This window comes from Lipotes vexillifer, unplaced genomic scaffold (genome assembly GCF_000442215.2).
Source record: "Lipotes vexillifer unplaced genomic scaffold, Lipotes_vexillifer_v1.1 scaffold995, whole genome shotgun sequence".
In the NCBI taxonomy this organism is placed as follows: Eukaryota; Metazoa; Chordata; class Mammalia; order Artiodactyla; family Lipotidae; genus Lipotes; species Lipotes vexillifer.
Genome location: NW_006785389.1, coordinates 973,798 through 990,427, shown reverse-complemented (window position 1 = coordinate 990,427; position 16,630 = coordinate 973,798). Strand labels below are relative to the sequence as shown.

Genomic DNA, 16,630 nt, shown 5'->3' with positions numbered 1-16,630 from the left:
CAAGCTGCATCGTGCAGCCAAAAAAAAAAAGAAAATTGACTCTTTTCATTCAAAACAAGTTATGTGTCTTCATTGATCTAGTTCTTTTTTTAGAACCCAAGCAAAGTTTTGTATTGTTCTTCCTATAGGCCACAGAGGATTCTATCCTAGGATTTCCTCACAGCATTCCCAGCAAGTACATATTGTGATCAGCACCATTTTTTTAAAAATTACAGTTCATTTACAACGTCATATTAGTTTCAGGTGTACAGCAAAGTGATTCAGTGTATTTATATACACACACACACACATACATATACATTTTTTTTTCAGATTCTTTCCCATTATAGGTTATTATAACATATTGAATATATATAGTTCCTTGTGCTATACGGTAGAACCTTGTTGTTTATCTATTTTATATATGGTAGTGTGTATCTGTTGATCCCAAACTCCTAATTTATCCCTCACACCCCACCCCCCAACTTTGCTTACCATAAGTTTGTGTTCTATGTCTGTGAATAGCCCTATTTTACAGATAAAAACCATACAGAAACCAGTGCTCAGGCAGATGTGATTTGCCAAAGAGGCCAGAATTGGTGAATGGCTGAGCCAATATGGAGCCCAGGTCTAGCCATCTCTGCTCTGTGTGCTGTTTTACCACAAAGCTACACAACACTGTTCCAGAAGGTGCTGGATCCAGGCATGGGGATGATGAGACTCCTGAGGAGTAACAATGGTAGTGACGGCAGCGAGCTTCTCAACTGCTAACCTGCACGTAACCTGGTCACACGAGGCACAGTTCTGACCCGTTCCCATAAGTTAGCCATGTACCCTTGCTACGGCCCCGGCAAGTAGATACCATCTTACCCCATTTTACCAACGAGTACCCCAAGGCACAGACAGCTTCAGTAATTTGCCCAGGACCATAAGGTTTTAAGGAGCAGAGTGGGGACTGAACATTAAGAGTCTGGCTCTGGAGCCTGGGCTCCCCAGCACTACACTAAGGAGGAAACAGCAAACACCCGTGAGTGGGGCCAACATCCTGAGACCGAGTGCAGGGCAGTTGTGAGGCAGGTATGTGAGCACGAAGATTCACCAGTTGGGAACAGGGGCTGGGGTAGGGGCAGACTCAGTGACTCTAGATTTCAGCGTTTCATGAACAACTAGAAAATAATAAAATTGAGAATCCTACACAGTGGTGTATGGTCACACTGGACATTTATAGAAACATCAAATAACATCTACTTTCACCAGTATTTCATAAAAGGATTATTGCTTAAAATAAACCCACAGAGGACAGCTTCATCAATGAAGTTGTATGTTCTTTACTGTGTAAGTTCAGCTGTATGAGACTCAGTGCAGTAGCTGAGTTTTCCTGACTTTGTTTGCTAAGGACCAAGAGAGCATGAGAATCAAATGGGTGCCTGGAACAGGCCTGATATGCAGTCAGTCCTCCAATGACCAGAGTGAGCTGTGACTAGTATTAACATTAATATTTTTCTTAAAAGTGACCCACTTTTTATCTTTCTTACATTCGTTCAAAAAGGGAATCCTCATTGTAAAAAAAAAAAAAAAAAGAAGGGGAATCCTGGGTTTCCCTGGTGGCACAGTGGTTGAGAGTCCGCCTGCCGATGCAGGGGTCATGGGTTCGTGCCCCGGTCCGGGAAGATCCCACATGCTGCGGAGCGTATGGGCCCGTGAGCCATGGCCACTGAGCCTCTGCGTCCGGACCCTGTGCTCCGCAACGGGAGAGGCCACAACAGTGAGAGGCCCGCGTACCGCAAAAAAAAAAAACCAACAACAACAAAAACAAAAAGGGAATCCTGTTTAGCTCTGATAAATGGGAAACAGAAACCCAGAGTCACTTGAGTCGATGGCAGGTCAACCTGAAAAGGCAGCAATAAAATCCAAAGGATGGGGCTTCCCTGGTGGCGCAGTGGTTGAGAGTCCGTCTGCCGACGCAGGGGACATGGGTTCGTGCCCCGGTCGGGGAGGATCCCACGTGCCGAGCGGGTGGGCCCGTGAGCCATGGCCGCTAAGCCTGCGCGTCCGGAGCCTGTGCTCCGCAACGGGAGAGGCCACAACAGTGAGATGCCCGCGTACTGCAAAAAAAAAAAAAAAAAAAAAAAAAAAAAAAAAACGAAAAAAATCCAAAGGGTGAGGTTAAGTGCCAGCGAGCTCATGCTGCTGCTCAGGGACAGGGCTCCCTCTGCTGAAAATGGGAAATTAGCAATAGTGGGGGTGGGGGGAGGTATTCAGTACTGAACCCGGATTTTCACTACATAATCAGGAAGGACACAGAATAAAGGAATGGCTTCCTCGGGGTGTCTCTCAGTGCCCCTGGTGAAGTGTCCATGAGCCTTCAGAAACAGGGTTTCTCAGCCTCTGTTCAACTGACATTTAGATCCAGGCAATTCTTTGTTGAGGAGGAGGGGAGGGAGTATGTATGTCCTGTGCAGCATAAGGATGTGTAGAAGCGTTCCAGGTCTCCACTCAATAGATGCCTGTAGCATCTACATCCCAGTTGGGACAACCCAAATGTCTCCAGACGCTGTCATGTGTTCCCTGGGGGACAACATCATCCTTGGATGAGAACCACTGGCTTACAAGGATATAAATAGGGTGACGGGAAAAAGCGACTGTGACAAGGGAGGGGCCTCCAAGAGATTTCGTGATCAGGAAACAGCTGGTGAGGAGGTGGTGACTGTGCTGAGAAGGGGCAGCCATGTGAAAAGCCCAAGCACACCCACACCACCAGGCATAGAGAATAGCAACTGCAGAGGCCCGAGGCAAGTACGTTAAGTACGTGCACAGGAAATAGCAAGACACCAGCGTGATCAGAGCAGACTGAGCTCGGGGAAAGCATGGGGAGGAGACTGAAGGGTCAGCAGGGCCAGATAGTGGACCTTCTTATTTTTAAAATTTTGTTATAAAACATCTAAATATGTCAAACGTTTCCTAATTTTGTGTAACCTCTTCTCATTAACACAGAATACAATCCCAATTCTCTAAAAACAGGCATGTCTTACCCTAAGCCCTGGATTTACAGCTCTCCTTTCCCTCAAACTGAGAGGTCTAAAGTGATTATCCTCAGGCTGCTGTTTCTCCACCTTGGCTCTCTTGCCCTTGTGGGCTGCATCATCCTTTGTTGAATGGGGCTGTCTTGTCCATCCTCAGGTACTAAGCAGCATCTCTGGACTCTAACCTGCTAGATGCCAGGACCACCCACACCCCAGGTGTGACAGTCAAATGTGGCTGCAGACTTCCAAATGTCTCCTGGGGACAAAACCAAGTACTGAGAAGCACTACTCTCTCAGCTTCTCTCTCTTGGACTAGCAGAGGATCTTGGCCAGGACTCAGGGAACAAGAGACAATCATGAAGGCACAGGAGAACAGAAAACCCCCATAACCGAGATCCTGTGGTTTAGAACAATACCTGTTGGCACTGAAGGCAAAGACCTCCCGAGGCCCCACCTGCCTCACCCTCTTCCTGGAGACCATACCATCACTCACAGCCCTGTGGACTGGGTTGCAGGGGACACGTGAGCCAACCAGTCCCACCCAGTCAGCTCCCTGTCTGGACTGTGAAATAAGAACCTCAGACAGAGGCCAGTCTGTGCTGGGCACTGGGGTAGAGGCTCAGGGGAGTATGGGCTCAGGTGGCCACTCCTGCACTGCCTCCATCCCTGGAGCCCAGCAGCAGAGAAAGAAAAAGAGAGAAACAATATAAGTATGCAAAGAAGTAGAAACAAGGTATCTGGGGGCCCCAGAGAGCAGGGACTGGGGTGGCCACTCCTGTCACAAACTTGCTGAGGCGCAAAAGCCATTTTGAAAAGACAGAGACGTGAACAAAGCCAGAGGGAAAACCAGGACAGGAGATCCAGAAGTCAGGGCATAATCCTGGTGGTTCCCAGTTCCTACATCAGTCCATCATATGGCCCAACAAGAAATTCTGCCTTTGGGTTCTGCAAAACACCCCTGTTTCCTTCCATCATTTTCTAGGAGCCAAAAAGGAACTTTATTCAAAGAGACACAGGGATAGCAGGCAGGAAGAGATGAATCTCAAAAATGAGGAAGAGGGAGGAAGGGCTCCTGAGGCCGTCTTGACCAGCCAAGACGGAGCCAGAGTTTGGGATAAAGGAGGTGGCACGTCCTCTGCATGGCAAAGTGGCAAGGCCTTACCCAGAGACACCAGGAGCCCACAGTTTTCCAGCATCACCTCCTGGTACAGGGTCCTCTGATCCAGGTCCAGCTGCCCCCACTCCTCCTGAGTAAAAGTCACGGCCACATCATCGAAGGTCACAGACACCTGGAATGTCAAACAGAGGTAGTAGCATTAGCCTTGGGATGGTTGGATGGGATCAGAGCCCATCTCTGCATCACTGGTAAAGGTGCAGCAAGATCAAGGCCCTAATCACTGGGCACTTCCTCTGCACTGGGCTGAAGGGGAGGTGGACAATGCTTTGGACATAATACGATACAGCTATACTTTGGAGATATTGGGGGTTTGGTTCCAGACCACTCCAATAAAGCCAGTCACATGATATTTTTGGTTTCCAGGAGCATATAAAAGTTATATTTACACTATACTGCAGTCTATTAAGTGTACGATAGCATTATGTCTAAAAAAATAATGTAGACACCTTAATTAAAAATTACTTTAGGGACTTCCCTGGTGGCGCAGTGCTTAAGAATCCACCTGCCAAAGCAGGGGACACAGGTTTGATCCCTGGTCTGGGAAGATCCCACATGCCCCGGAGCAACTAAGCCCATGTACCACAACTACTGAGTCTGCGCTCTAGAGCCTGAGAGCCACAACTACTGAAGCCCGCACGCCTAGAGCCCATGCTCTGCAACAAGAGAAGCCACCGCAGTGAGGAGCCCGCGCACTGCAACAAAGAGTAGCCCCCGCTTGCCGCAACTAGAGAAAGCCCGTGCGCAGCAATGAAGACCCAACGGAGCCAAAAAATTAAAAATTAAAAAAAAAAAAAAGTACTTTATTGCCACCTACTGTATAGCACAGGGAACTCTACTCAAGGCTCTGTGGCGACCTAAATGAGAAGGAAATCCAAAAAAGAGGGGATATATGTATACGTATAGCTGAATCACTTTGCTGTACAGTATAAACTAACACAATATTGTAAAGCAACTATACTCCAATAAAAATAAAACTTTAAAAAAGGAATAAACTGAAAAGCAAGAAGGAAAAAAAAATTTTTAAAGTACTTTATTGCTAAAAAATGCTACCCATCATCTTGAGCCTTCAGTGAGCTGTAATCTTTTTGTGGGTGGAGGGTCTGAACTATTGTGAGAACTACCAAAATGTGACACAGAGACACAAGGTAAGTGAATGCTGAAACGCTTGCTGGACGCAGGGTTGCCACAAAACTTCAATCCGTAAAAACACAGTATCTATGAAGTACAATAAAGCGAGGTATGCCTATAGTGTAAGAGAGAGGAGCCTACTATGCAGGAGCCATTGGAAAATGACACAAGTCAATGGAAATGACATTGGAACTGTGAGATGCAGACAGAAAGGACTCTAGGATGTCAGAGAACTAAGTGATGATAATAGTAATATCAATAATGTTAATAACAGCAGTAGCTGAGCTTCACTGGTCCTACTACCTGCTGGTCCCCATGCTGAGTGCTTTATGTTGTCTAAAAGCAACTAAGTCCCTAGCTCTTAAGCCATCGTTTTCACCAGTATCTCCTGACTAAACACACTCCATATAGAGTTTTCCTTGTTAATGTTACTTCCACCACCATATTCTATACATTCTCCTCAATGTGAAATGTCCAGCAGATGCAGGACCACATCCCTATGTGACCAGAACCACTAAGTAAATTTAAAAAATCCAGCCACTCCACTCTCAGATGAACAGCCCCACCAATGCATCATTTAAATGCTCCAAGACATCGCCTCATGGTTTTTCACCTGCACTTTCAGTGCTCACATCTCTCTGCTTTCTAGCTTCATCCTAACAGCTTTCTTGAGTTAATATTTCAATTAAATACCTAGAAATTCCTAATAAATTGACTGGTTCATACATAGGAACCCTGCAATATTACTCATTTCTGGTACTGGATAAACTCGTATTACTGGGCACATTTTGGGGAGGTAGGTAAGGATAGAAAAATTAACTAGGGCTTCAACACTGACTACCAGATGATATACGTTTAATTAATTAAAACTCTCCGGCAGGTAATCCTACAGTATGATTGTTTAAGGGCGCACATATGGATGGCTTTCTCTGGTTGGTTTTAAGTTGTTAGTGGGGACAAGGATTAGGGAAAGGGTCAATTATTAACCAAGTGCTGGCCATTTAGGGCCGATGTTACATAAGTCACTGTTTCTCTTCCTGGACTGTCTCTATAGAGATAGGAATCTGGCTTCTGGCAAGTCTGACTTAGACCGGGCTAGACTCCTGGGTTGTTGATTGTAGATAAGGGACTGGATTACCGGGCAGGTTGTTTGTCAAAGTTCTATTTTTATACGCGGTCTATTTTCCATTTGCATATTCAGTCTCGCACGTTCTAAGACTGGAGATAAAGTCAGTGATGAGCCAGCTCCACTGGTCGTACACAAACACAACTGCAAAGAGAAATCTAGCGCCTCTCTTGACTTACACCCTGCTCAGGAGCCCTCTCCGAACCAGAAGAGAAGCAGCAAGGCCAGAAACATGGTCCACTCACCCGCGTCGGGTCCATCCACGCCGACGCCATCATGGGACCCTGAGGAAAGAGCGGGGCCCGTAGAGGCGGCGACAGAGGCGGATACCGCGGGCTCAGCCGACCACCACCCGTTCCCTGCCCTGGGCTGGGTGGCCGATCGCGCGGAGGCTCACCACTCGCTCAGATGCGCGGAGGGGAGCCCTAGCCTTCTTTCTGCTCATTTGCGAAGAGCCGCACTAGAAGCAGCCACATAACAGCTATCCCCTCCCCACAGCTGGCGTGGACGGAACAGTCGCGCGCTAATGACATCTACAGCCAATGGGGTCGGAAGTCCCGCCCCTGCGCAGGAAATGCCCCCGCCCTGGGCCGTCATTGGTCCAGCGCCTGCTACAGACGCGCGGTGCACAGCCTTCTGGGTAATGTAGTTTTTTCTTAACAAACAACCGGCAGCGGAGCACGTTCCAGAGCCGTTATTCCTCGACGTAAACGACTTAGGAGGCCCAGGAGTACTTCCGTGGCAGTCCAGTGATTAGGACTCCACGCTTCCACTGCCCGGGACCTGAGTTCGATCCCTGGTGGGGGAATTACGATCCCAGAAGCTGCAAGGCACGGCCAAAAAAAAAAAAAGAAAAATGACTTAAGAGACCCAGAGCCCCGAAACAGACCCGCCTCTTCACAGGGGACACAACTTTGGGGAACCAAGGAGCACTGAAGGTGCAGGTGAAAAAACTATGAGCCAATGTCTTGGAGCATTTTTTTTTTTTTTTTTTTGGTTGCACACAGTGAAAGCGTGGAGTTTCAACCACTGGCCCGCCAGGGAATTCCCTTTGAGCATTTAAATGATGGATCTGCAATGGTAGGGCTGTTCATCTGAGAGTGGAGTGGCTGAATAGCTTGTATTTACTTAGTGGGTCTGATCATATAGGAATGTGGTCCTGCATCTGCTGGACATTTCACATTGTCGAGAATGTATAGAATATGGTGGTGGAAGTAACATTAACAGGGTAAACTCTATATGGAGTGTTTTTAGTCAGGAGACACAGTGGTGAAAAAGATGCCCAAAATGATCAGAAAACGTTTGAGCTCCTCGCTGAGTAGTCTGGATGTTTACTCTGGTGCAGTCAAGCTTATTGTAAATGAAGGGAGCAGCTGCCACATAAAACTTCAACAGGAGGATGTAGGGGAATGTTGGAAGAAAACTCCCAAAATTGCTGCACAGAAGAGGTTGAAGATACATTTATTATCAGGGATGATTTATCCTGACGCAATAATATGACAACACTGCGTAAGTGCTAGTGAATTCATTTGAGAATTGGATGGCATTGATGTGCAGTGAAACATTTTATCTTGAAGATGGCAACATGTTGGATGTCAGTATAAAGAGAATGGACCTCTGGATTGATTAGTGTCCTGTTTTACAAATGACATACTCCTGAAAACATGGGGAAAGTGAGTTGAGTCTAGGAGCCACTGGGATGGGTGGTAGGTTATGCACCACCAGGGTGGTTATTTGCATAAAGTAGTAACTTGTTTTCAAGAAGAGTCGTTAAGTCACAAAACCTGCGGCCCAGGAAGGGCATCATTTTGGGCTGCTCTCATGGGAAACAGTTTCTACAGAAATAAAGATTCTAGGGACTTCCCTGGTAAGACTCTGTGCTGCCACTGCAGGGGGCGTGGGTTCAATCCCTGGTCGGGGAACTAAGATCCCGCGTGCTGTGTGGTGCAACCAAAAGTAAATAAATAAATAAAATAAAGATTCTACTCAATCACACACCAACTCATGCAACTATAAAGACCTGGTACAAAATGATTCAGCTTTTATTAATTAGCAAGATGCATCTTAAAAGAGAAGAAACAAAAGACAGAGTAGATACCAGAGCCAGGGGTGCTCCATGAGCAATCACAAAGGATTAGGGGTATACAGGGCTCAGGAAACCATTTGAGCAGATGGGGGCAGCACCCTCCGTGAGTGGGCCCGGACCCATGGGTGCTCCAAGATCTGGACCAAGGGCAACCGCTCCGAGGGCTGGTATCTGAGAAGCTTGGAGATCAAGTCCTGAGCCCCCAAAGGCATTGATGGGGGAAACCTTACATCTACCTGATGAGGCCAGAGAAGAAAGGGAAGTATGGTTAATTTCCTTGGTCCATTCAAGGCACTGTTCGGGATCTTAGCAGACGATCTTTGTGTGTGCCCCGGGCTATGCAGGCCCACCAGCCCCCACTGACTAGCTCCCACATGAATGCCCAGAGTGTGGCCTTCCCACCTTGAGGATGCGTCTGTAGGTCTCATTATGGGAGGGGCTCTCAAAGGGCGGATTTCCCACCAGCAGCTCATAGCAGAGCACCCCAATGCACCATAGATCCACCTTCTCATTGTATGTTCTCCCCTCAATCATTTCTGGGGGCAAGTAGTCCAGTGTCCCACACATTGTCCTTCTCCTAGAGGGCAGAGAAAGGAGCACTAAGCAGAGGATCAGTACAAGGGAAACTCCTTCCCCAGCTTTCAATGAGACAGGAGACCCTAGGAAATCCTGGCAGCCCTCTCCCAGGCACAGGAATTTGGAAACACCAAATTTCAATACAGATCAAGGTTTGAAGAAGGCAAGTACTGGGATCCACCAACTCCATATTTTAGAACTTTTTTTTTTTTTTTGGAGGTGCTGCACGTCATGCAGGATCTTAGTTCCCCAACCAGGGATCAAACCCGTGCCCCCTGCAATGGAAGCACAGAGTCTTAACCAGTGGACCACCGGGGAAGTCCCTCCATATTTTAGAATTCTTCATACAATTATTTAGCTCACGATCCAGGATATTTTCACAAGATTTGGAACAAACTGATGGTACAACAAGAGGGACAAAGTAAATTAATTATGGTTTATTCATACAATAAAATTCCTGGAATTATGGAGCAATGGTTCTTAATTTATTTACATGGAAAGTTATTGGTAAAGTTATATGTTAACAGAGATTAATCTCTGTTAAATGGTTGAGCCACATTCTTTCAGTCTACAAATACATATTAAATATAGGCATTTGAAAAAAAGGTAGTATTTAAATACAAACCTAGGCTTGTATCTGGATCTTACGTGTGAAATAAATCAAACTGGATCATTCTTAACTGGCACCCAGGGTGCCACCACCTGACCTACCTTAGAGAGGGGGTGTGCACAGACCAGCCAAAGTCTGCAATCTTCACCTCACCCCTGAACCCCAGCAGCAGGTTCTCCGGCTTAATATCCCTATGAATCACCTTCTTTTCATGGCAGTAGGTCAGAGCATCTGCCAACTCCTCCATTACCTGTGTGAGCAAAGAAAAAGCAGTCTGGAAATGGAGCTGGCCATGGGATGATTATTGCTGTGATTTCCCATCTGGAGCCCCCCCCCCCAATCTCTTGCTTCCTATTTCTAAGTCACTTCCACTCATTTATTCAGTGAACTGCCGTAGAGCCTTTCATGTTTCTTTCCATAAGTTAGCACACTTAGATTCTGTTGCTTACAACCAAAGAATCCAAACTTACACACACAATTTATTAATATTCTGGGGGTAATTAGGGTATCCAAATGTGAAGTTGTAGGATATAAGAGTCATTATATAAAATTTATAGATTGAGGGCTTCCCTGGTGGCGCAGTGGTTGAGAGTCCGCCTGCCGATGCAGGGGACACGGGTTCGTGCCCCGGTCCGGGAAGATCCCACATGCCGCGGAGCGGCTGGGCCCGTGACCCATGGCCGCTGAGCCTGCGCGTCCGGAGCCTGTGCTCCGCAACGGGAGAGACCACAACAGTGAGAGGCCCGCGTACCGCAAAAAAAAGAAAAGGAAAGAAAAAAAAAATTTATAGATTGAAATTCAGAAATAAAGAAAAAAGCAATCTGGATACTCATGACCACCACAAGCAGTGACCCCCATCAGCCCATAGGAAACTCATGAACCCAAGCCCTCAGCCTCCCACCTCACCGTGGCTGTACGCTGTTCGTCTAATGTGTGGCTCTTTTGCAGCTCCTTGTAGAGCTCACCCCTTGGAGCATATTCTAGAATCAGGTACATCCGGCGTGCATCATGGAAGTAGTTGTACAGGCGTAGGATATTGGGGTGTCTGCGCAACAGAAGGAGGAAGTGTCAAGACTCCTCCCTGAGGCCCAATTCATGATGCTATTACAAGTGACTGGTCACACAAGGGGCAAATTGTGCTGGGACCAGAATAGTAACAGCATGATCTGGAAGTTTGTGAGGGGAAAATGAAACAGGCAACAAGATTCTGATGTCTGACACAGGGAGCTTTACATGGTGTAACTAGAATGAACTGCAAAGAAAAAAAATCTTCGTAAAGCAATTATACTCCAATAAGGATGTTAAAAAAAATCTTCAAGGTGAAAGCAAAGGGCCTATTTGGGGGTAGTATTGGGGGGAATGATGAGTTCAGATGTCGGAGATGGAAGAGGAAACAGGAACAAGTGAAAAAAAGAACCTGTAACAGGAATCTCATACAGAGACTGTCCTTACTGTAGATGTGCCTGGATTTCAATTTCTCTGCGCAGCTGGTGTTCCAGTCCTTCCTTCTCTATCTGGGACTTGAAGAGGACTTTCAGGGCCACAATGAAATGGCTTTCCTTGAGCCGAGCCAGGTACACATTCCCAAATTTTCCCTTGCCGAGAGGACGCCCGATTTCAAAATCATCAATTGTGAGGCGCCGCCTGATAGTAGAGAAGGAAAAGAGCCTCCGTTTCGGAGGTGGGTGGAGAGTCAGGGAAACTTCATGCTCGCCTTCCTGTTTCACTTAACCCTCCCTGAGCCCCTTTCCCTTCTCAAGGGCCCTGTCAGGGTGTTTGGTCAATAACTGTCAGTCCCATGAGGCAACCTTCACACGTGGAGCTTGCTCTTCATCCCTCGGTCCCATTCCCCTTCCTTTTTCAGATACAAAACAAAAGCGCTCACATGGTTGGGATGCTGGGCATCGTTTGACCTGCTACAGCTACGGAAAAAAGAAAAGAGACGTCAATACTTTCTTCTGTGCACACCCACCCCCAACAACTGACACCAGGCCTTTCTTCTAAACCCTTTCTCTGGTCCTGGTACTTATCCCTTTCACCTGCGGGCTGCGCACTGCCCGACTTCATCACAGTTTTCGGGAGGCTCACTAGACAAGATGGTGGTGGGGAGGACGCCAACCTGAGCCCTGCGGAGCTGGGTGTCCAGGAAGGAGGTAACCCTCAGGCTGAGGCTCTTCCAGTCCCGACTTGCTCCCACGCAGCCTCGGGGCAGTCACTGGGCGGGCACCGCCTGCGGGTTCCCCTGAGGCTCACCTGCGCACATACCCACTACTGAATAAGATCCTGGACAACGCGGGCCAGGCCCTTTATACTAAGTGCTCTGGTCCCATTGGCTGAGCGGGTAGTTCCTGGTTGACTCCCACTGGTTGAAATGTCTGAGGCTTAGTCAGCGTGCCCAATAGAAGAGACAGGAATGAGAGCTCCCGCCCGTGGTTGGGGGGGCGGGACTGAAGGCGCTGGGCCAATGAGAGGGCAGGGCTCGGAGACAGGAAGGCGGGAGCTTGGGCAGAAAGACACGAGAGGAGGGAGCGCCAGAAACCGGAAGGGCAGAGAGGGTGGAGGGGTGTGGAGAGTCTGTAATGCAAGAACCCTGAATGAATGAGCAGACATATAAATCGGTGACTGAGTGACTGCTTTAACGAACTCAGTGATGTGACGCAGGTGTGACTGAATATAAACTAACCGCAGGAAGCTGCCGGGGTACGTTATGCAGTTGGCAAACTCCAGAACCACGTGCAGCCCAACTGGCCCCAGCTTGAAGGGCGGGTCCTATTCAGGCCGCTCCCCAGGGTCCTCCTCAGTCACTCGCTTATGTGAGGGTCACCACTGTGGAGCGCCCCGAAATTTGTGCCTCTGTCCCCCAGTATCCTGTGGCTTGTGTGCACTCCCCCAATACACCTGCCTCCCCAAGCCCAGGACTGCCCGGGCCACTTGAAGTGGGCGCACGGACCACAGCTGCATTCAGCCCTCCTGTCTCATGTACTTACTACAGCACAGCTGATCCTTGAACAAGCGGGATGGTGGGGGGGGTTGGTATTTAAGGGTGCTGACCTTCAGCATATAACTTATGGTTGGCCCTCAGTGTTACCACCAGGGTTCTTGGACTCGCTAATCAATAGAAATTAATAAGAGGCCTGAGGAGAAATTCAGGTAAGGCTTTATTGGGACTCCTGCAGCAGGAGGGAGAAAACAAGTAGCAGGTTCGCTGGCTCGCTCCCTGAAGCGGGGCAGGCTGGGCCCTTAAACGAGGTGAGCCCAGGGGTGGGGCTGGAGGGGTGGCTTAGGTAATCTGCCCACCTCCTTGGTGGTGCTGTGTGCAGGGAGCATGCACAATACCGTTTCTGCTCCCAGTACCTTGTTTTTGCTCCTGGTACCCTGCTTCTTTTCCCAGCTCCTCAGAAGTGGCAGTTGGGCTTTTGGTCTTTTTGTATCTTGTTGCTCATAATTTGCCCCAATTGCACATGCACAAAGTTATTTTTAGTCCCTTATAGTTTCTTTGTGTTTTGTTGCTGGAGGAGATGTTTGTCCAGGTGCAAGCACTGCAGCAAATGGTCCCACGTCCCAGCTTGTCTTATCAGTATTTGAGATTCCTCCATATCTGCGGGTCTGCATCCAGGGAGGGGTTCAACCAACCCCAAGTGGTGCAGTGCTATAGCATTTACTATTGAAAAAAACCTGCCTTAAGTGGACCTAGGCAGTTCAACTCCTTTTGTTCAAGGGTCAAGTGTATTTGTTGGACCCAGTAATCAGTTTGCATTCTGGGTCTCAAATAGTAAAATCATCCCCCATATTTATTTGTTTGGCATACACAGAAATTTCAAAAACATTTACAATTGAATTCTTTTAGATAGGTAATAGTGTGAATTGGTGGGGAAACTTAAAAAGGAAAGAATCTCCTCCAACTCAGAAAAACCTCTCCAAAAAGATAGTAGAGAAAAAAAATAGTTTAATATTGTATAAGCATTAAACCAGAATGTGATGCACAGCACAGTTGCTAAGAGATTGCAAAGAATAAAACTCACCCTTTTATATAGCCAAACAGACACAACCCATTACATACATTTTCAAACAATAATTAGTTCTCAAGTATTGACAGCACGATTTGTTACACATAGTTCATCCTAAATTTACCTGGTAATTGGGGTGACTATCTGCTGTTAACATTGGCTTTCTAGAAGGGAAAACTAACTTCTCAATTCTTTATGACAGAGGTAGTTTTGCTACTTGGAGCAAGGTGCCTGTCAAAGGTAGGCTCCTACCCTCCCACAGAAGCTGGGATGTAGGGATGCTATCTCCTTTGATGTCTTCATTTCAAAGAGATGGATTCCTAGGTCTTTGAGAAAGACATTCCTGGGTTCGGAGTGTATTGGGGTGTTTGCAGAAAAGCAAGGCTAGTGTGGCTTAGAGCTGCATCTTCAGGGGTTAGAGTGGTATGAGGTAAGTTGGAGAGATAAAGGGAGGCAAATTGTGTAGAACTTTGTCAGCCATAGTAACGAGGTTCTAATATGCACCTGAACGTGTTCTAAAATGTACCTGTGGGGGACTTCCCTGGTGGTCCAGTGGTTAGGACTCTGCACTTTCATTGCTGAGGGCCTGGATTCAATCCCTGGCTGGGGAACTAAGATCCCACAAGCCGTGCAGTGTGGCAAAATGAAAGAAAAAAATAAGGACTTGCCCTTGCTCCAGGAAGACCACTTCTGAGTCCTTGGAATATCTTGACTAGTGAGAGTGATTTTTATGCTTAGGTCCCACTGTATCATTACGACCAGATAATTTATGCTAACAATGTGACTCATGATGAAGGGTGGGCTTTGTATTGCCTGAGGCAGCACTACATCTTTGCCTTCTGCGGATCCTGAGTATCCATGGTAGGTCACTTAGGCGCTGCGAGCCTCAGTAAAGGAATCTGTGGACTCTGAAGCTTGAGTGACCTTCCCTTGTTGGCGATAACTGAACATGTTGTCACACATCTTTGCTGAAATTTGAGTCCCTGTGAACTGCACAGGGAGGGATCACCTGGAAGGGGTGCTTGGTTTCTCCCGGACTTTATTACACGTGCCTTCTCCCTTTGGTGATCTTGGTCTGTGTCTTTTTGTTGTAATAAACTGTCATCATGGGTATCACAGCTCTTCTGAGTCTAGTGAATCCTCCTAGCAAACCACCAAGCCTGAAGGTGGTCTTGGGGAGCAAAGAACCATGAAAGTTTCCCTGAAAAAGAAAAGTTATGACCCAGGTGGGTATTCTGGTAAACGCTTCCCTAGGGAAGTGCTATTTGAGGTGAGATGTGAAGGATAAGCACTCACTCACTAGCCAAAGTGGGTAAGGAAGAGCCCTACAGCAGGGGGGGAAATGAAAAGAAACGGAAACAGGAAGTGGAGAGAGAAGAGCAGTCAGACACGTGCAAGAGAAAAGGCAGTAAATTAGGCACATCCCTTACCAGGTAAGGCCCCATGGACGGGCTATGTTAAGGATTCGGTTTTTATCCCAAGAGTTAAGGGGAGTCATGAAACACTTTAACGGTGTGTGTGTTGGGCAGGTAGCAGGGAGTGAGATGCATCATCTAATCTGAGTTTCATCTCTGGTTACACTGTGGAGAATAGATTGAAGAGGAAACATGGGTAAAACAAGACCTAACTACTAAACAGAATTAGAGGTGATAAATGATGGTATTATGATCTAGGAAGGAAGTGGTGGATTACAGAGAAGAAGATAGACTTGAGAGGCATTAAAGAGGCAAAACTGGCAACTTTGCATGTGGGGGATAAGGAAACAGAGGTAACCAGGCTGAGTAAGGAATTTTTTTTTTTTTTTTTTTTGGCCGTGCTGCGTGGCATGTGGAATCTTAGTTCCTCAACCAGGGATCAAACCTCTGCCCTCTGCAGTGGAAACCTGGAGTCTTAACTACTGGCCCACCAGGGAAGTCCCCTGGGATTTCCATCCTTGGTAACCAAACAGTGCCATGTAGTGTAGAGGCAAGACTAAAAGTGGATCAGGGGCTTCCCTGGTGACGCAGTGGTTAAGAATCTGCTTGCCAATGCAGGGGACACGGGTTTGAGCCCTGGTCCTGGAAGATCCCACATGCCACCGAGCAACTAAGCCCGTGCGCCACAACTACTGAGCCTGCGCTCTAGAGTCCACGAGCCATAACTACTGAAGCCCGCATGCCTAGAGCCCATGCTCCACAGCAAGAGAAGCCACCGCAATGAGAAGCCCGTGCACTGCAATGAAGAGTAGCCCCCACTCGCTGCAACTAGAGAAAGCCTACGTGCAGCAACAAAGACCCAACGCAGCCAAAAATAAAAATAAATTTAAAAAACTTAATATTTGATTAAAAAATTAAAAAAATAAAGACATGGCCTTACCTCATTCTTTAAAAAAAATAAAAGTAGATTAGAATCAGGGAGAAGTGGAAGCCACTTTAGGAATCTTTAAAAAGTCAAGTGGAGAATGAGACATCTTTGAAACATCCAAGTGGGGACAGTAAGAAGAAAATCAGGGGTTCAGGTCTAGAGCTCCAATAAGTCAGGACTGGGAAAATAAATTTCAATTTGTTCAAAGTAAAGAAGATAACTGAAGCCAAGGGTGCAGATGAAGCCTTGGGAGAGACCAGAGTGAGAAAAAGGCCTATGAAAAGTATTTAGAAATTTAAAAACTGAATGGGTGACTAGAAGTGGATGAGCTAGCAAGTTAGAAAAAAAGAAAGAGGGAGAGAGAAACCCAGGAGAGTGATGTTACAGAACCAAAGGAAAAGAGTATTTCAAGAATGGAGTGGTCAACGGGGTCAAGTTCAGTCTCAAGAAAGACAGGGCTTAAATTTTTTTTCTTTTTTTCGGTATGCGGGCCTCTCACTGTTGTGGCCTATCCCGTTGCGGAGCACAGGCTCCGGACGCGCAGGCTCAGCGGCCATGGCTCACGGGCTTAGCCG

At 47.2% G+C, this 16,630-nt stretch overlaps 2 protein-coding genes and 1 non-coding gene across 3 annotated transcripts in view; 1 reads left to right on the top strand and 2 right to left on the bottom strand.

The window, feature by feature from the left end:
* Window positions 1-16,630, bottom strand: part of LOC103069381 (zinc finger protein 264) — a 79,480-nt gene that overhangs the window by 24,902 nt on the left and 37,948 nt on the right. The gene's annotated exons all lie outside the window — the stretch shown is intronic.
* On the bottom strand, window positions 8,455-11,625 carry AURKC (aurora kinase C). Its single transcript, XM_007457466.1, has 6 exons — window positions 11,591-11,625; window positions 11,158-11,349; window positions 10,612-10,750; window positions 9,807-9,955; window positions 8,922-9,096; window positions 8,455-8,755 (listed from the first exon to the last, which is right to left on the bottom strand). The coding sequence occupies exons 1-6, from the start codon at window positions 11,608-11,610 to the stop codon at window positions 8,585-8,587; spliced, it is 846 nt and encodes a 281-aa protein (XP_007457528.1). The 5' UTR covers window positions 11,611-11,625; the 3' UTR covers window positions 8,455-8,584.
* On the top strand, window positions 14,251-14,323 carry TRNAE-UUC (transfer RNA glutamic acid (anticodon UUC)). The gene has a single exon. It is a non-coding gene; the product is annotated as a tRNA-Glu (tRNA).